This window comes from Drosophila albomicans, chromosome 3 (assembly GCF_009650485.2).
Source record: "Drosophila albomicans strain 15112-1751.03 chromosome 3, ASM965048v2, whole genome shotgun sequence".
Classification (NCBI taxonomy): domain Eukaryota; kingdom Metazoa; phylum Arthropoda; class Insecta; order Diptera; family Drosophilidae; genus Drosophila; species Drosophila albomicans.
This window is the reverse complement of record NC_047629.2, coordinates 28,268,615-28,293,574: the sequence shown is the minus strand read 5'-3', so window position 1 is coordinate 28,293,574 and position 24,960 is coordinate 28,268,615. Positions and strand designations below refer to the sequence as shown.

Sequence of the window (24,960 nt, the reverse complement as noted above, 5' to 3'; positions counted from 1 at the left end):
TCACATTTGAGCATATTTTTAGGGCTCTCCACACACAATACACACACATACATAGCCATCACATTCCCATACAAATCATTGGGTAAACGGTTTTTGGCTTCAACGGAAATGTTACTCAGCTTGTAGTGCAATAAATTTATAGCATCTGTGATCTTTCTTTTGTAAATGATTCTCCGTCTCAGACTCCTTCTCCTCTTTCACACACGGTCTGTGCATGGCATAAATAATTTGCAGCCAAATCTTCCAACGATTTCATATAATAATTTATTACACTCGAGGCACATAAAGTATGTAATTCCAAATCTTTGGGGCGGGCAACTCTATTTTGTTTTCGGCGGCTTAGTGGCTGTGTTTGTGTCTTGTTTTTGTTCTCGTTGCTAGGAATGAGGAGGGAAAACGGCGTTGGGCAGCAATTCGAGTGTCAGCAAGTTGATTAGCGTTAATTAGATGGCCAAATTCAAGGGGTGTGGTAATTAAAACGCCGTTTCGCCATTGCCAACAAAATTGATTGAGGGCGTTGCGTTGCTTTGCGTTGCCTGTCAGCTTAAGTGTCAGGCAAAATTGTCAGCCAGCGGAAAAGCGTCTTTGTGGCTATTTTTAGGGTAAGCATATTATATGGAACATTTTAATCAACTATGCTCCCCTGCTCATTAGCTAAATATAAAATATTATACATCAAAATGTTACAAGTTATATATACAATTTGTTTATTTTTATATAATTGTATTTCTGCTGTCCGAAAATAAATAGTAATGACAATAACATAGTTAAAGAATAAGTTTGTGTGCATGGAATTTACTCGTTATCTTTTCAAACTTATTCAATTAATCATTCAATGTTCAATGCTTGTTATTTGAGACTTAAAAGTTAAATATAAAATTGTTTTTTTTTGTATATAATTGCATTTCTACTAAGAACTTGGGCAAATTAATTTCAGTTATTTGCCTAGTTATATTTCCTGCATTTTTCTATTAGTTCAATGGTAATTATCTAAATGTCAAAAGTTATATAGTGTAATTAAACTATTATTATTATATTTTTATATTTCTGAGTATGACTTCATTTACTCAGACCAAGTTTCCAAGATATATTTATAGCTCTACGCAGTACATCTTATCGATATACCTAGATGGTGCAAAGTGTCCTTGTCTTTGTAATCAATAACTTTGCCCTATATTCTTTGTTATTCCAAATCAGATTTAATAAGCTGACAAACTGTTATTTAAGAGCACTTTCCTCAAAGGGAAAAGGTGCCTATTTTCGTTCTTCGACTACAATCTCAATGGCCCTATGAATTGTTAATGAGCTAATCAAATCAATTTGCATGCCATATGAATGTGGCTACCACAGGGGCAACATTTGACTGGTATAACACATTCACATACACGACGGCAGGTGCAACAATGCGCATATTTTTACACCAACTTGTGCCACAAGGTAAACAACAACAACAGCGGCAGTAAAAACAACACGGATAACAAAAATAAAAAGAAGTAATACAAAACAAATAAGGTGAAGCGAAGAGCGGGGCGCAGAAGTTTGGCCAACATTCCGCGGAAAGTTCAATTAGCAAAACGTGGCGCTTTTCTATGAAGCATTTATAATGACCCCAAAAAGGGCGAGGAGAAAAGGTAAAGCAGCATAATTGTTTTGTTATCGATACGCACACATACACACACACACACACACAAGTGCACAAGGCCACTAACACAAATGGCAAAAAGCATGCGCTACAAATAAATTATTGCGGGCTGCAACATGATTTTAATTAAAGTTTTAACGAAAACCAAATATTTATCGTTTCATTTTGCTTTCAATTGTGCGCAACGCGGTTTTGTTTGTTCAACACGCCCTTCACACACCCCCCTCCAAAACATCCCACGCACACAACGAAAACAACAACAAGAAACATGATCATTAAGCAACCAAAAAATTCAATATGCATTGCATTTAAATATGCAAAATGCGAAAAGGGAGCACAGCAATTTATTATGAACAACAAAGGTCATTTCAAAGTTGTAATAATGAGCTGTGGCTCTCTGCATGTGAGTGTGTGTGTGCTTCGGAATGTAAATATAACGCTTGATAAACAGTCTAATATAAGCTGCATGTCGACGCTCACATTTACATTCCTGCGTAGTCCAACGTGGCGTATGATTAACAGAACTGCAATTTGAGTTGGTTTAGCTTTCGAATGCATTGGTTTTCATTTCGTTGATTACAGAGCACAAAATCTGTTGCATATTTAATTTGGTTTGATTTTGCCATAACTTTTCCAATTAAGTTTAATTAAATGTAGAACTACGTCCACGTCCACCGCACTGACTCTGCTCTCTTCTAGATTCTCTCTCTCGTTCACTCTGTGTGCGTTGGCTTTTAATTAAATTTTGCATGCATGTATTGCGTTGCAAGCAGCCTTGGTTTAAAGTGCGCCTAATTTGATTGAATTGTCAGCCAGCAAACGAATATTTAAAATGACCATTGACAGCTGTTTACCGCGCAAACTTTGAGCTGGCCTTTGAATTCAATTATTTGACTGCAATACCCTGTAGTCAGTATCAACCATCTCCGGATTGAACTTTCAATTTATGCATAATGTTTGCAAGTTAGACCGAGCTCTACAAATTTTAATAAATGTATGCTAATTAAAAGCATCTAAGAAGCATCAAATTATGTGCATTAAATATTGGATAAGGATTGGAATTTGTTTTGTTCAAATGTTGTTTATGATTTATATCCTGATTTAAGTGCTTTATTTCCCAACTTTGTTTAGAAAACTACATATATTTCCCCTCACAAATTCTATTTATGTTTCCCATAGATGTCAAAAACTTTCCGTTTCTCTTTATCAAATTGTTTAGCCGAAAGTTTTAGCGTGTTGTGAACAACACAAAGATAGGTTGCGCTTTAATCCATACATTTAATTGCCATAAATATTTCATTTAACATTGATCTCTTCCATTTTGTTGGCCATTTGCAGTGTTCGCAGCTGTTCTGATAAATGTTTGATGTTTTTGCTTAATTTAAAGCATTGAGAGTTGCTATAGATGAGCACACAGATTAAAACTATGATAGATATGCCAGTTTCACGCCTCCGCCTAATGATTATCCCCCGGACGACGACGACGAAGACGATGGCCACATCTGTGGCATTTCCCAAGGCATTAAGCTCAAAGCTAACGCAAAGGCTAAGGCCAAGAATGAAGATGAAGCTGGAGTCGCAAGTCGAAGTCGCTGTCGAGTGAAGCTGAGGCATTTCAGAAAAGTTAAACGGTCAAAAATTAAGGAGAAACAACAGAATGGGCAAAAGCTGGCACACAGCAACGAACACAACAAACAAATAAGCTGGCAAGTTAATGACCATAACAACAACACTGGGTATAGAAAAGCTGATGAGTACTTGGAAGACAAGACAAACAGGCAGACAACAGGGTGGGGAATTTTCATTTAGGTTTACACAGCTGGACGAGTGCTTCGACTAGCCAAACTCGTAACCGAAAACTAATTTCAAATGAACAGGAATTTGCAAATAAAGCAAACTTGAGCAAAAAGCTTACAAAAAATTCCCAGCAAAATAAGACCTACTCAAAAGTTATTAAGTGCAAATTAATGAACATTAGCGGTTAGCAAACACACACACATTTACACCAACGCACACATAGAAACACACAGAAAGTCGCAGTGAAAAAAACAACGTTGCCTACTTTTGGGCTGCACAAATTACCAGTCTGCGGTTCAAAGAGTTTGTCCGTCGTCGTTATTTTGCTTGGCGCGCCGAAATTTCATTTAATAATTTTTCAATTAAATGCAGCCGCCTGCTGACCGCCACCAAAGAAGCAAAAACAAATTACACCAAACCAAAAAAAAAACAAAAAAATAGAAGCAAATTAAGCACACAGCTTATGGGCAGGAGCTTACAATTTACCGCAATTAAGCGAGTATATTAAGGGTCTGTCTACATCGCTGCAGACCGCACGCAGCGCCTCCAAACATTCCCCTTAGAGGAAGGCAAATCAATTGCAAAGCGTTCTACAAAGCGCTTTCTTCTTTGCTTTCTTCATTTTGCTGTTAATTATGAGGTTAACAGAAAACTTTTTTGAATAAGGTATTTTAATAATGTTTCGTGTAATTTTTAAATATACATCTAAATTTAGTTGTTAATAATATTAAAGAAAACCATATACATAAATGAGCAATGAGCTCAGCTAATTTATTTTATTCAGCGAAAGCAGATTCAAGACAATATTCAAGCATGCAATCTGACAACGTCAATTGCTGGTAGATCATGTCAATTTGATTTCGTCTGGCCTCGAATTAAATTAAAAACCTATTAAGACCGTCTAGATAAGCCTACAGCTAATGAAGGGCAGCAAGCCCCAACAGGATGCTGCACTTGAGGCCTCAATTCATCTTTCACAGTTGCCGTTGCAGAAGCGGCAAAAGCAAAGTGGCTGCTACTTTGGATTGTTGCAAGACGCTGTGTGCTAATTAGCTACCCGTTACGCTGTGAGTCGTTGTGATAAAGTTGAGATGTTGAGAGCTAGGGGAGTTGAGTTTACAGCACGCGTTCACTCAAGCGGCATTAATGAGTAAGCAATATAAATAATAATAATTTATAAATCAAACAATGAAGCAGAATCAACTCTACATTTAATGAACAAAGAGCAAGCTCAGATTGAGAGACTGAGACTCAGAGGAAGGCCTGCCTCGTAGATAAGCCGAAGAACATGGCAAGGGAGAAGTTAAGAATGCATTCAACGTTCAGCTGACCCAGTTTAAAATTTATTTTGCGAATGTATGAGTAAGTGTAGGTGTGTGGGTATGGGAGTGTGTTGATGAGGGCGTAGCTGTCATGCTCATTAATATTCGCATTTTTTTTACAGCTGAGCTCGACAATTGTTCTGCCCTTCGTTGGCATGGATGTCTTATTCTCGCGGTACTTACCGGGATTCGATGCATTAATGTGAAATTCACAGAGATTTTTCGTGCCCTGTGCAAAATCATATGAATCCGAGTCTGTAAATAATATATCCACATCCAGTTCGAAGCCACGATTCGGAATGCCTTGTTGCAGAGGCGCCGAGAAGGGGCTGGAATGGAAAGCCACAAGCATTTCTGGGCCACTGCAAGAGAGAGAAAGTTTATTAAAAACTATATTAGACAACTATTTCATTTATTATTAAATTGCTTGAATCCCCAGAGACAATTTATGAAACATTTTTCGAATTAATATATTGTACTTTTGGGTAAGAGTTATTTATCATTTTTTTAACTAAATGGCACCTTTAAATACTTTTATTAAATGGCGTTTTCCCTTAGCTTAATTTAATATTTTCTCTACAAAAAAAACAAATTTGTTTGCCATATGGCTTAAATCTTTGTATTTTAGCATAACATATAATATTTAAAACTAATATATCTGACTGAGAAGTTTATTCATGCGTTAAATTACAATCGCTCAAACTAGAGAAAGAGAAATTGGTCCAAGGACTGAAATTTGCTTACGCATAAGAAATTTTTACATATAAGTGAATCACAAACAGCTTAAAATTTGTTTTGGAATTTGTTATTTGGGCAGTTGTGTCGTATTAAGTTATAACTTTGATTAAGCCAATTGGAAAGTGTTCGCCAGCTTAGTCAACAACACGATATTTTGTGCCTCAGATTGTGTATACGACAAGCTGGCCAACAAGGCTAACGCTGGGCACTCCAATTAGAGGCGTGAAGAAACTAGTTTCTCATAAATTTAATTTGCACAACTCGGCAAACAAGCAAACTCATAAAGTTGTTGGCCACACACACACAAACATTCGAGCGTTGAACGTGCCAGAAAAGGCGGACGCGCCTAAAAGTATGACGCAGTATTTTGTTGTGTTTTGCTTTGTTTTGGTTCACAGTTTTTCCAGAACAGAACTCTTGGCATCTCTCTCTCTCTCACTCTTTCTCCACTTATTTAAAGTGTCTGTCAGTTGTATTGTCGTCTGCTTGCTTGTTTGCATTTTTGCTGCCAAATTAACTTTTTTCGCCATTGTCTTCATTCCCTCCGCCTCGCGTCGCATCGCCGAAAAAGTTGTAGGCAAATTTTTTGGCATAACAAATCGCAAGGCGCAATTCAAGTCGCAAGTAACGAATCTACCAAATGTCCGGGCCAACATTTTTCGGGACCGTTTGTCTTTCGATTTTTTGGCTAAAAATTATGAAATGACAGCCGTGGGTGTTGCACCATTTATATTGTAGACAACACGACGCCAGCTCCCAAGTGCACGAAGCTGGCAGGGAAGAGGAAAACAGAGGAACAGAGAGAACAGGCAGCTGGACTGGAAAAGACACCAGCAATGGCAATGACATCGAGTGCTCGTAAAACTTTTGGCCAACCGCTTCAGTGAGTGAACCTCAAGTAAGATTGCAAGACTTAAACAAAATTTACTTGAATTGATTTTTCGTCACTGTTTTGATTAAAGAGTCATCTAATGAATTGAATGTTTTTTTTTTTGTTTTTGAATTGTTATAGTCTTTTTTATTAATTTCCGAAAGCAAGCCAGAAGCTTTTCAATTTAAATTTCAAATTGAATTTTTATGCCCATGCTGCGTATGAGCAATATAAAGAGCATAAAATTCAAGAGAGACTGGCGCGCAGCTTGTGTGGCTTTCGCCCACACCTGGGCACTTGTCAAGGCTCTCGCCACGCACGATGTTAAAAGCCATCAAACATGGCCAACACAAATGGCTTTTTAATACGTGTAAGTGTGGCTAAAAGAGAGAGACAAGAAGCAAAAGATGTGGCACTCTTATTATTCAAACATCACACACATCCAACAACGCCGGGGCCCACACACACACAGACAATGTCACATCTCCTGCACGTGTGATGAACTGTTGGAGGAGGAAGAGATGAAGATGGAGATGGAGAGAGAGAGGGGAACTGTCAGTTGGCAGCTGCTGCAACTTTTTTGTCACTGCCAAGTGCAATAAACTGCAAATGAAAAGTAAATTAATTTTTAATAAAGCTCACAAATGCTTCCTCCCAAAGGAGAATACCCTTCGTGTCCTGCTGACGCACTTGGCTACCTCCTAATGGCTTGCGGCACTTGCGGGTGTCGTAAAATCAACACAAACCTCGCTCCGCCCCTTCTTCATGGGTGCTTATCAATGCGTGGCCTGAAATATTTTCTCTCTCTTTCGGTACGATATCCCCAGACGGTTACTGGACACGTATTTACACTTGCTACCGTTTTGGGCTACCAAATGCCTGACCGCAGAAGGGCTGCGCCGCCATCTTGTGGTCTTTGTGGCATGAAAATATCGAGCAGATTGGCGGCCCTAAAAGTGCCACACGCTGCTCCTGCTGCTGCAGTGGCAAATTGAGGTGCTAGCCGCTTGGTTAACAGCATTACTCACAAGGCTTTGAGAACGGCAAATCCAATAGAGCCAACAGAGGCAGGCGCCTAATTGAACTACTCATAGTTTCCAATTCCAATGATTGACAGACTTACAGCGGACAGTTGATTGACTAACAGGATTTAAGCGGCAGTTGATTGATGTCCAACTAAAGTGAAGGCTTAGGAAATGAATTCTCAGCAAAATGTTAGATACGCGCATTACAAAGCTTCTATATTTTTATACCCATTACCCTCAGCAGAAAAATCTAATTTTTAATCTAATTTTTAAGCTAGAGCCGAAATTATACAATAATAGAGTAAACAAGTAAGAAAATGACAATCGAGTATGCTGACTGTAAGAAACCGGCTACACAATAAAAGCAAAAAAGTGCGGTATTATTCTTAAAGTATACCAAATTGATATACAGAAGGAACACTAAAATATACCAAAGGCAATATACAATTGATATAATGATTTAGTACCACATTCAAACTGCCAGACAATGTGGTATATTTTGAACTCTCTGGTATATTTTGAAAGCAACAATTAATCTATATATTAAAAATAATCTTTGGAATTTTTAAGTATTTTTGCGGTATATATTTGCTATATTTTTTTAGAATTTTTCTATCTTTCTTACTTTTTTTCTTTATAATTTATCTATCATTTAAAACGCAATCTTTTGCCTAGCACTACTTGACATTAAAGTTTGCTGTCAAAGAGAGTAAGTTGAGCAATTCATTAAAAAGTGTTCATAAGTTGAAATTAACTTTGCATCATGCGAAAACTCATTTGAAAGTAAACATATGAGGGTAACTAGCACAGAGTTTATTCCACTTAAAAGTGTGGACTTATCTCGACATATTTACACACGTAAAAACTTTCCGTCTACAGGTGCAAGACGCTCTACTGTGCGTAACTTTATCGAAAATGAAGCCACAGCAAACTCATAGCTAGCTAAAAATTAATATACCATTTAAAAAGTTAACACTTTCCCCTATTGTAGTATAAAGAAAGCAACAGCTGTTTACCCTACCAAAAAAATTGGGAAAAACTGCACATGCCAAAAAATATATAAGTAGACGTTGCAATTTTAAGTTGCAGTGAGAAATTAATAATTTTGATGTGGCAACGGTTCCCCTAACACCTCTCACTCGCCTCCCTCTCCATCTGGTCCCTTTGCTCATGTGCAGCGTGGAAAGTCGGGAAGGCAAAAGAAAAGTGCCAGGCAAATTGTATGACTGTCATGTCTGAGGTGTCTGTAAGCCAACACTCGCACACACAGTCAGTCAGCTGATGTGTGTGTATATGCACATATATATGTATATGTTTGTGTGTGTGTGTGTGTGTGCATTTATAATTCGTCTGCTCAAGTCGCGAAAGACGTGGAGAACGTGCAGCGCGTTGAGAGGCGAAGGCAAACGTGGTTCGAGGACAACTTTTGAAGCGAACTTAATGCCGTTTTTCTTCAAATTGCAGTGAGAGCTTGTGTGTGTGTGTGTGGGAGAGAGTGAGAGATTCAAGGGTGGTGCTGAGTGGTGTGGGTGGATGTCGGTGTTGCTAGGTGCTGTGCCGATTTCTTTCTATAAACTGCACGACGGCATCGTCAACGCCATCGTCATCGTCATCGTCGTCGTCATCATCTTCTGTGTGCATTTTACGGTGCATGCATTCTTTATGCGTTCTGTGTGCATGTTTGCCTATAAGATTTCAGCTCTTGTAATTTGCCTCGACGTCCTCGGCAAAATGTTAATAAATGCCCGAGTGCAACTCATTAAGAGATTAAGTAGCAAGGTGAAACGATCGTAATCATCATCATCGTCATAATCATCATTGAAAATCATCAAACTGCTTAAGCAACTTTTAATTTGCGGCCTGCTTTCAACTTGGAAATATTTTTGCAGCTGTCTCCGAACCAAAAAAAAAGAAGGAATAATAAGAAAAACGAAGAAGAAGGCTTGCAACAACAATCAATGTTGATGTGCACGTCTCAAGAGTCAGCGAAAAGTGCAAACTGCAAACTGTAAACTGTGAACTGTAAACTGCTGGCTGCCAACTGCAAACTTTGCCCAGCGAAAGCACCAACAACAACAACTACCAAAATCTGAAGTGGCAGATAAATGGCCGAAAGTGGAGCGGACGTCGCCCACGTGAATGTGGCATGTGGCAGAGGGGTTTGTGCCCCGCCGTTTTGCACTTGAGACCTGTAAAGAGCGGTTAACCTAAGGCGTTTCTTCAGAAATGTGTACTCAAGTCTTAAAAAACACACATTTAATGAAAATACAGTAACAAAGAAATTTAACGATGCTTAGAATCGAATCGAAGAACATATCCTCAATTATCGTCCTTTAAAGGCAAGTCATTATTAACAACTCAGAAATCTACAGTTTGCTTAACTGTGTGACTCATTTTCAATAAAACCATATCCGAAAATTATACCAAATTAATCTCTGCGATGTAGGTGCTCATACGGACGGACGGAAGAAAGGACAAATACCATCTCAACAGTTGAAGCTGAGCAAACAATATATACATATATGGGAGATACACAAAGTTACGCTACGCTCTGGTTAGCGGGTATGAATTTAAAAGACATTATACAAATAATTATTTATAATAGTTTCAAGTTTTAAAAACAATTTTTCACTCCAAAAAATATGCTATTCTTAATTCTTATTCAAGTGCACATATTAAAATTTCATATTCAACATTTAAATCCCTTTCTTTATAATTTTAAATATCTGCATAACTTTGTTATATTGATTTTACGACTACAACTTATTTAATAATATCTCCTTTTATTATGTAGGCACTTTATTATTGGAACATGGGGTAAAATAACTTTTAGGGATGGGTAAAAATGTAGTGTGAAAAGGCCATAAATAATTTTAGACATTCTGTGCATCTGTGATTAAGTGTTGTGTCCATTTATTTGCAATGTGTATATGTTTCTAAATTTTGAAGTATGGTTTCTTTTAAAGAGAGTAAAAATACTCACAGTATTTGCAATAAAACTGTTTAGATACTTTATTTTTAGAAAGAGAAGCAATTAGCAGTTGAGAGAGTTTACTTTTGCTTAGAAATAAAAACCAAATAAAGTATGAAATATATTTAATTTAATTCATTTATGCTCTTGCTCTCAAATAAAGTAACTCATTTACAAAAAGCAAATAGAAAGTATTGAAAAAGCAGAAGCACGAAACTCACACAAATTTATAGGACAATTTCGCGAGCGATTTATTCAGCAAGCAAACTAATAAAACCCGTTCAATCAGATAAATACGATTAATGTGAATATATTTCTCAGCAGAGGAAGGTGTTATTCAAGAATGCTCTGTTTGGGTTTAGACTGCGATGGAGCTTTAAGAATTTATAGTGGCAGTTCCCAAAAGTACTTGGCAACTAATGAGCAGAGATTTTGCCATTGCATAAATCACAAGCATCAAAATGTTGTTTTCAATAGGCGGGTATTTTGTATAGTCAAGCAAAAACTTGCAAGCGGGCCACACACACAGGCATACACATAAATCTATTTATGTATTGAGTGTGTGTGTGTCTCTATTTAAGTCTGTCTCTTTGGTCGCTTTGTCTGTCTGCCGAGCAACCCAATTTCCGGTTTTTCTTAAGCATTGCGCACAATTGCAAGGCACACACAAAGGCATCATGAACTGTGACTACGACTCTGTGTGTGTGTGCATGTGTGTGAGTAACTATATGTAACTGAATTGGAACACATGCGCCCCAGGCCAACTGCAGTGCAGTGCACTAGGACTGCGGTCTCAGACCCTCACACACAACACATGCTCATTAAAATGGCGCTCAGTCAGTCAGTATATATCTTTCTCTCTCTGTCTCTCCAACTGTCTGTCTGTCTCGCTGTCTCGGCTTGTAAATGTATTATGAGTCGTGCAATGCTCATATTTAACTTTTTCATAAAAGCGAGAAATGGCGTTAAATAAATGCCTGACAAGAGCTTCAAGTCACATTGCAACACATAACACACACAGAGAAGAAGACACAACAAAAGCTTCATTCATTGCACTTACCGTGACACAACGCGGGGCAACCAGTCGCCACCACAGTATTTAGCCAGGACGGGATCATTGGTCGAGCTGCCATCGTAGAATATCAAATGATCCCGTTCGCCCGTACAATCCGACCAGGCGCGTATCGAGCGTGAGGTCTTATTGAAGCTGGCAATCGAGCTGCAAAAAGGGGTTAAAGACAAAACAGATTTCCAAATTAAAAACATTCGCATACACAAATTTCCCGTTCGCTGGAGTCAAACAAAAGGGGTATTTAAAATAAAATTGCAATCAGTGCTAAATGCAATGCAAACATTTTCATTTCGATAAGCCGGAAAAACAATTGCGAGTTGTGTTGTCAATGGCGTTGCACATTGCACGGGAGAACTTGTCAAAGTTAATAACCAACAGATGGATGAAAGAACGCATCTTGTCATAAGTCGATTAATGTATACGCTACAATTTAATGTTTAATAGAATGCACAAAATATTTATACAAAAATTTGAATTCTTAATTCAAATTTGAATTATTTTAATTTTAAATAATATAAAAGAAAAATATATTTATAGCCAAACATAAAATTAATATAACGCATAGATTTATAAATCAAAAATTTATTCTCAGGAACTCATTCATATCATTTCATATTTAAAAATATAATATATTATTTTATAAATACATATAATAATAATATAATATATAATAAATAACGTTAACTTATTTAGAATAAATAAATAGACAAATAAAAAGAAGAATTGTTAACCAATTCATTTGTAAAATGTCTTTGATAATATGAACTAAAATGTATTTGAAATCTATTTATATTTCACAAGTGAATATACTTTATACTAAAATAATGTATAGCATAAAATTATATTACAATTTAATAAGAATTTTCAAATTTAAGTTTTGTAACAAAATCTTTTGTTACACTGATCATTTCAAATAAATAAGAGGATTAAAAATTATATTAAAAAATGCTATTTATTTTTTTTGCTTAACGTCTTTATCATATATTAAAATTTTGACGAAAAATTAGCTAATTAGAATACAACTATAATTTAGTTGACAAAATTATTTATATTTCAGAAGTTAATTTATGATTTATATAACAAAATGTGCAGAACATAAATTAATAATAAATAATATAACTTACAAATTTTTTTTTATAATTTTTTGACTACAATAAAATCAAGTTCTTCAATAAAATGATTTTTTCCTTATGCCAAACATATATATATGTATAAATCTGGAAAGTGTATTAGCTGTTGCGGTTTCTAACACAAAGTTAGCACACTCGAAAGGATATTCAGTTGACTGCTTTAGAGAAGGGTCCGTCCATGAAGCAGTTGCGCAGCTTCCTGTCAGTTTCTATCTAATTTGAAATGCATGCATTGTGTGCAAACATTTAATTGGAATATATAAAATACAATTTGAAATACAATCAAAAAATGCTCAACAGTTTTGAGTGGCCCAAAGTTTGAACTTCTATGCGCATTTACTATTTACAGGACACTTTACAAAGTGTGAAGTGCAACAACAACGACAACAACAGCAACAACAACTGTTACTGGAGTTACAATTGCAATTTGGCAAATTGAAATGTGTCATACAAATGCGACACGCTCTCCTGGAGCCACAAAATGCTAATGCTTATTTAATGTGCTCCATGCACGTTGCATAGCATTTGGCATTTTGAATAGAACATCCGTCCATCCCTTCCATTCAGACATTGACTGTGTCTTTTACTTACCGCTTGACTAAGGCCTTGTGCTGATTCTCCTGGCTGACGGCAATCATGGCATGCTTGCTGGTGGGAACCTCTTTTTGCCGTATGGTCCAATAGCAGGTGACATTCCTTGGATACATGCCGGGATAATTTGGACTTTGCAGGCGACACTTGTTACGATAGCATTCATCGAATTGCCTTGTACAATAGGTGCCGGGTGTGACACGTCCCAATTCCAATGGCTTATCGGGCAGTCCATACCTGTAACAAACACACGCACACATAGCATTAGTACACAGGTGTGTGTGTGTGCAAGTGAGTTTAGCATTTAATTTAGTTTAGCCTCGACTCCATTCGACTCGTCGCTCTGTGCAGTATATTTGTTTGGTATTTAGGGCTCTCATCCTGCCTGCAATTTGCATAAAATGCGCTCTGGCATTTTAGGGTTCAAATCCTTCCCCCCTCGCTCTCTCTCTCCCTCTCTCTTTATCAGCAATCCCCAAATATTTGGCCATTGTTTGGTTTGCTAATGGCTCGCATGCCGGACACCTGCGATGAACACCAGTCGAGCACATTTACTGCGCTCAATGCATTTCTGGCTCTGGTCGTAAATATAAATATCCGTGTAAATTGTAAATTGTGTGAAATTTGTTGAGGCGTAAAAATACATTTCAATTTCTATTACTCTTTCTATGGCCGTATCCATTTCATTTCTCTATCTATCTATTCTCTATCTACTGGCTCAAACAAAGAGCGCGACGCATTGAAAGACCAAATTTGACACACGTCTAGGCACAAATGGATTTCAGGATGAATCGTATATGGCATGCCACGGCAAGGAGCTGTTACTGCTGCTCATGTTTTATGCAGCAGACTTCAGCAACAACAACAACAGCAACTGTTGTTGGCGTTGTGCTGCATCAACATTTGCAGGTAGCAAAGATTTAACTCAACCTAACTTTGGCTCAGCTGCCAAAGTGTGCTGCGAGTGCTCCTAAACTAAGGACAAACTGTCAGGCTCCACACACACACACACACAGTTCTTCAATACACACACACACACACACACACTTCTTCAATACACACACATACACTTTTCTGGTGACATTAACTTGCTGAGCTGTCCACACTTTTAAAGCTTGCTCTTTTCCTTCACCATCCACGAGGGCTGAATGATAAATTATGGCGCTGCGGCTGCGGGCCACGTAGCAAGTTGACGCATTACTGCCCTTGGGGCAAAGATAGTCCCCAGCACCGTTGTGTAATATTTCTTAATAGAACGAGGGATATTCTATTCACTCATAGTAAATTTGAGTTCAATTATTGGTGAACATTTTTAGTATATACATATATTTTTTAATTTCTAATATTGTTATTTCGAATTGTAATTTAATAAATTTTAGTATTTATTTATAATTTAACTATATTGAATTAATATTTAATTTAAATTTCAATTTTTTTATAGTGAAGAATTAAACACTTAATTTTTTCAACGCTCTCTTCTGCCCAAGCAAATCTATAAAAATCGAAATAGAAGCGAAATGTTGAAGCTAGAGTCGCTATTTTTAGTACTATAGCTTTCATGAATTCTGAATTAGCCGGTATCTTACAGTCGAGCTCACTCGGCTATAACTTCCTTACTTGTTATATTTTACACTCTCTTAACTCTTTGATCCACCCTTGGCTTTGTCTTTGCCTTTGTCACCCAAACAATTTTGCTGCATTTTTCATTTGTGAAGCAACTTACCTTACAACTGCATCGGACTGGCTAATAAATTTGTATCTTATGCTGAACTCGAAGGGTTTCTCGTCTCGTATATTGCGTGGCGGATGAAATACCTGCAAAAAAAATGTCAAAGCACAAAATGTGAAAAAGAAGGAAAACGATACAAAAAAGAAAAGAGAGACACTTGCAATGCAATAACGCTGCAACTTAAAATGAGCTGAAAATTGAGTGTAAATAAAAGTAAAAAACGGATACACAGACAGATCTATTGAAGGAAACTCTGTCAGATAGCAAAGGAAATGGTGTCCTGTCATTCAAGAGTGTGTCGATACAAAGGACACATCGCTGTGCAGGACGATGACATGGCCATTGAAATATTTATTTGTCGTAAAGTGAGCGACAGCCGTCGTCACGACAAAAGGAACAAATGCATTTTCACAACTCTTTCAATTCGCGTTGGCGCTATTAATGAGTTAAACTCAGACTTGTTTGCCGCCGCCTTGTCGTGACATATTGTCATTTGCACACGCAATTTTCTTTTAATTATGCAATCTGCAATCTGGAATCCATGCGCCTCCGCTGACCACGTCAACTCATCATCACTTGAAGCAATTTGTTGCACTCTCAGCAGATACAGAAGCAGAAGCAGACGCAGCGACAGCAGCAGCAATCGAGTGTTTGGCTGAAGGACGTTCAGGGATGCGATTCAAGCATGAATTTTTATTAATTTTCATAATTTATGCGCTGGCGATTGCTGGCAACCTGAAGCCTGGGCCAGAGTGCTGCGTTGCCCATTTGCCTTTATGGCCGCGCATTTATTTAAATATTAATCACAAAGTGGCAATGGCTGCTCAAGTAAACATTACGCATACGCCGCGTATCCACACAAGTCGTCCAATTTTAAATTAAAGCAAGAAGTGGACTTTTTGCTTACGTAATAAAAAGCTTTTTAGATATTTCGACTTAAATAAAATTACATTTAAATTGCAGCTGAATTGTTCAGTGTGACTTTATCTCTGCATTTAACTCACCTTAACTGAAGCTGTCACCGTAGATGTTTCGCTGAAATATAATTGCGGTCCTGTGGCCTTGCCGCACCAGGAGCCACCGGTGAATGGACGTCCCAGTTCGCTGAGCTGCAAAGTAAATAAGTAAAAGTTAATTAATTAAATATCAAGTTTGCTGGAATGCAATTCGCAACTGTCTTTAATCCCATTCGCTTTTCTCTTTTTGACACATTTTAAAGCACACACGCATGATGTAAAAAAGTAGGTTAAGTTGCACTCCAGATTTACTGTATAATCTGCGTTTTTTTTTTTTTTTTTTTGCATCGATTTTAGTGGAGAATATACATACAAATGTTTACAGGGCAAGTGAAAAATTAATAAACGTACGGAAGCTGTAACCCACACAACACGGCAATCCATCGCCAGCCAGCACAATCCCAAAGCATCTCCGCATTCCCAATTCGAGCTCGAATCCCATTCAATTTAAAAACTGCTGCTGGATGCCCGGGACCAAGCAGCTGGCATGGGTAATGGATTATGACTGTTGTATAAATTTTATTTGCCGGCGCCGTTTGCCGCCTCTTGCGCTCAATATTTGATTGTTTTCCTTTCGTCGATTGCAGCAAACGTGCAACGATAACTGCAGATGGCAGCGAGCGGCAAGAATGAATGCTGCAAAAAGTGTGGCATACATTTGAGCGCCGTACTCAACTTCATATTACAACAACAACAACAAAACTATTGGCAATTGTCGAAGGTACGCCAACTGAAATAACATGCAATTCGATTGCCAAGCGCCTAAAAGGGCTCACCAAACAAAACAAAAAAAAAAGCAAGAAAGATACAGTCTCGTGGGCTCTACTGTGAAATACCCGTTACCCATTTTCAACCAAACCATATTCCAAAAGTATACCTAAAATATTTAGAATTTGGTATATTTATATAGAAAAATATAGCTGAAATATACATTGAAAGTATACCATATAATAAAAAATATACCAGATTATCAATTAAAGCTGCTAAGACCCTTAATAAGTCGACGTTTTTTCCATTCAAGTGTATTTCTTAAATAACTTCGACAATTTTTACTCGATCGCTACCAAACTTCTAGAAAACATAAACCTTCTTATTATTCTCGTTTCGGCTGCTGACTCTGATCAAGAATGTGTATACTTTATGGAATCAAAGATGTCTCCTTCTGCTTGTTACATACACCTATTATACCCCTTAAACTCTATGCATAACGGGTATCACACAAACAACATGGTTCCTTTTGCGTACACAAATCAATCAATTATTAAAAATATGTATTTATTTTGCAAGCCAATTACGAGCTATTACGAGTCCAGTCTGAAGTCTGCTTTGTTGTTAGACAAACAAATGATCTTTTGTTGCGGTAAGCTGGACCTAACACATATTTTTACCAACTTTTTTGTATTTGTTTTCGCTCTACAGAGCTCGCGTTTTTCTGGCTAGAGGTAGTTATTAATATTTTTCTCTCACTTCTAAAAATTTGAAAATGAAAATACGCTCTCATTTAAGAATTTATAAAAAATTACAAATGAGTTTAGTGCTTTATTAAAATCTAAATTACTCGTTTTTTATGGTGAGCTCCAAGAAGTTCAGATTTAAAAATAATCTTCGAAGATAGTTTAAAAATAGATTCAGAAAATAACTAACTTAAAAAAATTAAAATAAAGTGGAAGTAATGAATAGTAAATTAATAATTAAATTAATATTTTAAAATAATAAAAAGGAATAAAAATCTGCAACCTTTTAAATGGTTACACATTCAAATTAAATGTTGGAATGATGAATAGTAAAAGAATTAAGTAAATGTGAATTTAAAAATAATACTAAAAATTAAATAAAAATTAAATAATCTACAGATCCTGTAAATGGATTCAGAAAACAACTCTTTTAAAAAGTAAACTAATTTTAGTAAAATTTAATTTCGTTTTTCTCGCTTTCATGAAGTAAATATTCTATGAAGTCTGAGTAGTAAACGATATAGAATTCAATTGTGAATGGCCCCATGAATATCATCGAATGTTGCACGTGCCCCATAGCAAGCTGCAATTCAGTCGATAGTGCAGCGTGTGCAATGAAAAAAATGACCAGGGTTGTCAATTAGCATTCATTGAGCATAGCTGAGCCAAGGCTTCTATAATGTCGCTAATGGCAACCAAGAATGGCCAACCACATCATCAACAGAGACACAGAGACACAGAGACAGAGAAAGGGAGAGGGAGAAAGAAAGCAGAGAGGAGGAGAGATATGGTGGCTTTTTTCGCATTGCCCCTGGGCTGCAGGGCTCGTTCGATAGGCTGTCAGCTCATTTACACTGCACCTATTGGCAATGCTTATGAATGAGGTTGGGGTTCCAATTGATTAAGTTTTTAGTTAATGGGTTATTTGAACTGGGGCGCACACTGACCAGCCAGCCATCCAGCCAGGCAGGCTGTTAGCCAGCTCTGTGTCCTGCTAACTGGTTGTGCCATGTCCTGTGGCTGCTGCTGCTTCTGCCATGGCTCCTCGGCTGTGCTCTGCCTCAACTCAAACAACAATTTTTGCTGTAATTGCAAAGTTGCCATCGCCATCGATGTCGTTCATAGCAGAGCTCTAGCCAATATTTGTAACTGGTTAGAGTTGCAATTCACTGCTGTCATATGAAATACGAGGAGCAAGCTCTAGGATGGGCCTGACTGTCCAGCATAATGGTAATTTTCTGATTTCGATTTTGTGTAAATTCATTGCAAACTCTGTGGCGACCACCTCTCTTTCTATCTTTCTCTCTCTCTCTCTCTCTGTGTTTTTGTTTCTTGCCCCTAAAGCATTCACTGTCCGGCCCAGTCTATACTTTAGATCATCATCGTCTTCTTCCTCGTCCTCATCATCGTCATCACCCGTTGTGTCCATTGTGTGCACTGGAGCGTTATTAGCATCGACTTCACAACGAATTATTGGAATTTCGTTTTTGTCTCTCCTATCTACAATCTTTCATCTCCATTCTGTTCTTATTTTAGTTCCCTGGTCTTGTGGCGTTTTGTTTGATTAAGTGTTGGTTTTAAATTGATTGAATTATTATTGTGGTCAGCTTGGGGAGCCACTGGCATAAATGTAGCAGCAGCCAACGAACGACACGAGCTGTTGACTTTCCCTACTGTTCCTTGGCTTTGCTTTTGAAATAATTTTAGGGAAATCGAATACAGTTCAAGGCTCACAAAATTTTGAATATTCATTGTAATATTGAACGGTAATTTAAGCATCAAATTGTATTCTTAGAAATATGCTTTGAGTTGGAGAAATTTTTTGTACTTTTATTCTTATCTAGTTCAGCAATAAGAAAAGCCTGGCTTGGGTAGCTTAGTTTGAATCAAGTAAATTATATATTCATTTATGATTATGCTTGAATAAGTTAAGATGTAAATAGAAGCAACTAAGTGTACTTTAATTAATTGTTTATACACTGCTAAGCAGCGTTAGCATTCAATGTACGTAAAGATGTAGTTGAACATCATAGCGAGGACTCAAGGTAAATGTATATTTTCATTTAATCTTTTGTGTATGTGTGTGTGAATGTGCTCGTAATCCTGTGAACATATCAATGAAATGCAATAAGTATCTTTCGTCCTGTTTTCAAGAGAGCTTATCACAAGAATTGAAGTTACGCTCGGTTTAAAAATCCATTTGACCATTTCGCACGTATCGGGTGTGAAATGTTGCAATGTTAGTTCGTCGTGTTGTTGTTCAGCACAACAACAATCAACCTTTGGCTGATTAAACATGGCTCAATTCGGTCTGTCCACAGACATGCTCACAACATTTTACCTGCTTTTGTTTGGGCACAGCTCATCATCAGGCAGTGAGCGTCAGACCCGCGTCATTTAAACAATAACCGATAAAAGTTTTATCTTTTTGTAGAGAGTTGTTATTGCTGTTGTTGTTGTTGAGTGTCGTCGCCGACGCTTCATAATCTGCCCGACAATAAACAAAAGCCTCGCTGCAGAGAAGAGAAACCTTCAATGGCTGCATCCGTTTCGTCCCTCGATATTCTCTTTGTCTATGAGCAGCATGTTTGCTGGCTTAATTGTAAAACAATTTAATGCCACATTCGTTCCACTGTATTGAACCCACACTCATTCACTTACACAGAGTGAGATAAATGGAAAACTTAACAACCCTGTCTGCATTTCTGTTTGATTTACTGTAATTTAAAACATTTGCCACAGTTTTTTACGTCATTGCTATTAAAAAATCATTAAATATAAATTATGCAGCCCGGCAAAGCTTTTAATTTGCAATTCAATGCGTTCTTGTATAATAAATAATATGGAAAAAATAATATGTAAGTGAAAAGCTTGAATGAGGTTGAAGCGAAGATACCCTAGAGTCGAATTGCCTTTGGCTGACTTTCATTTCACGGAAATTAAGTTGAACTATAATTAAATATGTATATTTGGACATTTCGTCAAACGAAAAAAAGGAAAAGGAATAAATAATTTGAAAGCTATTTGGGAAGCTTCGAAATATTTCTAACAATAATACGAATATGCATATTATTTATAATATTTCTCATAAGTACTTCATTTATACATTATTTACAATAATTTGAAAGATAGGTAAAATTCAAAATATACTTAATATATTATTCAATAAGTTAAAAATTTTTTGTTTAAGATTTGTTGTTTTTCCGTCGAGTATACCGAATTTCTCAGTATCTAAAAAAATGAGTATACAAAACAGGAAAACTTGCAAACCTTTCGTAGCATTTTTTTCGGCTTTGACTCGTAAATTTACGACACAAACAAATGCCGTTGGGCAGCGCCAAAGGAGCAAAAGTAGTAGGAAGGAATGTACAAGGAGTTTGCCAACTTGAATTATGAGCTTGTCTATGGCACACAAGCGTGCACTCACACACAGACACACTTCCACTAAGACTAACAGTCAGAAGTATACATATACATATTTATAGATAGAGCTTAAATTGCTATTGACAAACTGGAATGCATTGTTGCTGTAGCCTGTTGTCTTAGCAGAGGAGCGGGAAAACAGGATGGCGAACAAAGAGAAGACCAGAGAGTGAAGAGTGGTCAGTGGGCACAGTGGAGAGAGAGAGAGAGAGAGAGAGAGAACTTGAAGCGTGGAGACTAAGCGGATGTTATGATTGTCAAATATTGAGTCATTTACTCAAGTTGGCCAGGCCAAAGGACAACAGGACAACGAGGCAGGGACACAAGCAGCAGCAGCAGCCTGTGCTTTCTCGTTATCGTTATCCTTCTTGTTGTTGTTGTTGTTGATTTAGGTTAATACGTTTATGCATAAACTTTGTTATTTATGATTAACAATATTAGCAAATAAACAAAGCGCCAGCCAGGACGAACAACAGCAGCCGAAGCAGGAACTTCCTCTGCCAGCTGGTTGAGTTTAAAGCAAAAAGTGTTGCTAAATTATTCAAAATAATCCAGAGAAAAAGGTCGCACTAAGGGCATTGCCTCGTGTAAAATGCATGAGTCTCAAAACTGTCTAACTAAATTGAATAACTGATTAAACTGTTACTTGGCAGCCACTCACACGCATTCCTCACTCTTCCTCTCTCCCTTTTTAGTTCCACATATGAGAAGGTATTGCAAAAACTCGACCAGAGATTGGCATAAATATGAGAGACGGTCAAGAATTTATGTGGCCAGGTCATGACACGAATAATTTATAAAGGAAACCAACCAGGAGAAAACCGAAGCAAAAAATAAAAATAACAAAAAAGAATTGAAAAATAACAACAAGAACAAAATCCGATAGGAATAAAAACTGAAACCGCGTCAGCAGTTAAAAATGTTTGCCTTAAATAAATAAAAACAGGCGCCGGCCAGCAGCGATAAAGCCCGGCAAACGGCAACGAAAACGGACCCCGGCGAATGACAACACAAACCTGCGGTTAGTTACGAGTTTATAAAACTGCAACAAGGCTTGCAAGGAAAAAAATTGCAAATATTTAACTGCATTTTAAAACCAAAACTCGCATGCAAAAACAGAGTTTCGCCCCGGTTCAGAAACGGAGTCGCAAGGCTCACACCAGTTCTATTCCGGGTGCAGTTTCCCGTACACATGTCAAGTGCCAAATGAAACCTCAACAGACAGATGGACAGGCGGAAGGATGGACGGACAGAGAGACAGACAGGCAGATGGACGGACGAGGATGAGCTGGACAGCACCGCAAAATGTCAGCGCACGCCCCACGCTTGTTCAAAATTTATTGTCACAAAGTCAGCCGAGGGGCGTGGCAGGCAGTCAGCGAGGTATGGAGGCGGGCAGCCAAAAAAGAAGAAGCTGCAGCAAAAACTGCAGAATCACTCGCCATCGCTAAACTAATAGAAGAGCATGGGCTCACACAAAGCGTGGAGGTTTGAGAGAGAGGGGAACACAATGACACAGCGGGTGAGAGTCACTTTCAGATGGATGTGGCAAGGGAACGAAGACCCACGCTGAAACATATTTCGAACGAAGGGAGAAGGCAGTGCAAAAAACTACGAAAAGGAACTATAAAAGATAATGTCATTTGGTCAAAAGGAAACCCTGCAGTGGAATGCTAATCAACTTTCACCTAAAAGTACAAAGAACAAATGCGAGAATATGTTTGAAATAGAGGAGAATATTTTTGAAATTTGCACAACTAGCCTTCAATACTATAGGAATATCTTAGTATATGAATTTAAGTTTTAAAGAATTCTAAACACAACGATCAGTGTAAGTTCCGAGGTCTTATAAAGGTTACAATTGTTTCGTATCTCTAACTAGGGGTCTGAGCATAAAGAAATCATTGTATATTTTTAAATTGTGTATTTAAATTATCAAGACACAGTGCAGTATGCGTTGATTTCAGAATTCATTTATAGAATCTTATCTTAGTTATTCAGTGTTTATATGAGAATAGCACCATATGGGAAGACATATATTTTGTATTACGATAACTTAGTGACTATTACATTTTCATGTTTGACCAGAGATAATATTCCCTTTAGTTAATAGAATTTTCTATCTTATTCAATTCTATATTCTTTATACTAATATATAGATATATCATTATTACTTTCTCATATTTGTTTAGGTAAAAGGTTTAGATCATTAATAACTTTCAGCATCTTCGTTGGTAACTTTACAATAAGAGGAAGTAGACTTAAGCTGAAGTGGTTTCTTAGGATCTAATGATGATATGCGTAAAACAAAATATCAGCTTAATTTTGTCTTTTTCATTTGAATAATCTTAAATAATTAATATGCTCAAACATCTCCTTAAATATTGAGTATCTTAAAAACAAAACACTCTGTTGCTACAATCACTTCAATATAAAGAAGTGCCGCTTAAATAATTGCAAGGTAATTATTTACGCAGTAATTCATCAGTTTGAATTGCGAATCCATTAAAGCACCTCTGAATTTGCTGGTTTTGCACGAAATAATCACACCTCAGTTAATACCACAAAGCTGAGGAGGAGATGCCTGGTTTGTGCTCCGTGTTGCTCCTCCCCAAAAAAGGGGAAAACACTTTAGTCGCTTTGAGATTGCTTTACCACACCTCAACTGAACTCATCTCAATTTCAAATGCAAAGGTTCTTTGTGCTATGTCCGCACAACTTAAGCTTTGAAATTAATTCAAAAGCTGAAGGGTTGCTTAAGGTAACTAAAAGCGCATGGTCGATACTCGTACGGATATCGAAAGGAATTGAACTTCACTCCACTCTCTTTCCCGCTACTAAAACCAAAGCAAAGTGTGTTGCCGTAATGGCAGTAAAACTACATTTAATGTAATGCAGCGGCATCAGATTAGAAGAGTGAATACAACCACAGCTAAAGATACGTATATACTTCTCTATAAAGAGAGAAAGAGAGAGACAAAGTTGAGTGGCAGAGTTGATGTTGTAGATACTTATATACAAATGTACATTTGAACATATTGCACAAGTCAATTACAGGGATTTGGTACATTTTATTTGGCCAGGGCTTTAGTTTTACTGTTTAACCAACCCCCACCCACCCAAGCGGAAGTGCTTGAAATGCCAAAGGGGCGTGCCAGAGACCAAAATGTCTCGACAAAAGCACCAATGTCAACATCGTGGAGCCGCAAAAATTGTGATAAAAATATATGTATGTTAAATAGTTTTCTGTTCTGTTTCGTTCGTTTCCTTTTTCGCTTCCATTTCGTTTTCGTTTTCATTGCTTTACGTTATTTTTGCTGCACAACAACAGCGAACAGTGCGGCAGAGAGTGAGGAGAAGGGGGAGGGTAAAAAGGGAGACGGCACAATTCAATTCAATTTGCTGGGCTAATGTGGCATTTGTCAACAGAACCAACAGAAAATTACAGAATTACTCGGACATTGATTGAATCGCAGGACGGAGTAAGGCACAGGACAGAACAGACCAGAGCAGGACGGTCAAACTCCGAGCACGAATGAGTCGCCACCCAACACACACACACACTCATCTCTCTCCATTTAGTCTGGCTTTAATAGTGTGCTGTCTGTGTGTGTGCGGCATAAAATTATGGCAAGTTCAATACCAACAGCAGAAGCAAGAGCAACAGCAAATGGAGTGCAAGTTACAGCAGTCAGCAGAAACGTTTGAGGGGAGGCAACTTACGTAATATTCAATTCAAATTTTAATAAATTAAATTTGCACTCACCTGCATAAAACCCTCGGGACAGCCGGGCAGCTCACCGGTCGGACTCAGATTCGTTTCATAACCGTCCACATCCGTATCGACCATGCCCTCATCGAAGCGGCCCACCGTAAAGCCATCAAAGATGATCTGCAAAGCGCATGAGAAAGAAATAAATACGTATACGTAATATGGTGGTAGAATCCTTGTGAAATAGTCAACTACAAGATACCTATTCTAAGGCAAGTTAACTCCACTAAGAGTATGTGATATATATTTTGTAAATTTCAATTGGAAGGTCTTAAACTACTGAAAAGAAAATATAGTATATAGTGTTCAACTATTCACGAAAGAAGGAACCAAAATGAACTATTCAATAAAGATATAAACAAGTTCACTTTCATAGTTTTATTTGGTCAGGTTTTCAATTGTGTATT

General features: G+C 37.4%; 1 protein-coding gene across 7 annotated transcripts in view; it reads right to left on the bottom strand.

Annotated features, from left to right (window-relative positions):
• LOC117567911 (uncharacterized) overlaps positions 1-24,960 on the bottom strand; it is a 75,916-nt gene that overhangs the window by 24,045 nt on the left and 26,911 nt on the right. For 4 of the 7 annotated variants that reach the window (XM_052005330.1, XM_034248189.2, XM_052005332.1 and 1 more), the window contains 6 exons: positions 24,548-24,673; positions 15,893-15,997; positions 14,883-14,974; positions 13,160-13,396; positions 11,427-11,585; positions 4,945-5,123 (listed from right to left, as the gene is read on the bottom strand). In XM_052005330.1, coding sequence (XP_051861290.1) covers positions 4,945-5,123; positions 11,427-11,585; positions 13,160-13,396; positions 14,883-14,974; positions 15,893-15,997; positions 24,548-24,673 — 898 coding nt within the window. Of the gene's footprint in view, positions 1-4,944; positions 5,124-7,398; positions 7,580-11,426; positions 11,586-13,159; positions 13,397-14,882; positions 14,975-15,892; positions 15,998-24,547; positions 24,674-24,960 lie in introns of those variants that run through there. The other 3 variants (XM_052005334.1, XM_052005335.1, XM_052005333.1) reach the window with 3 other exon arrangements.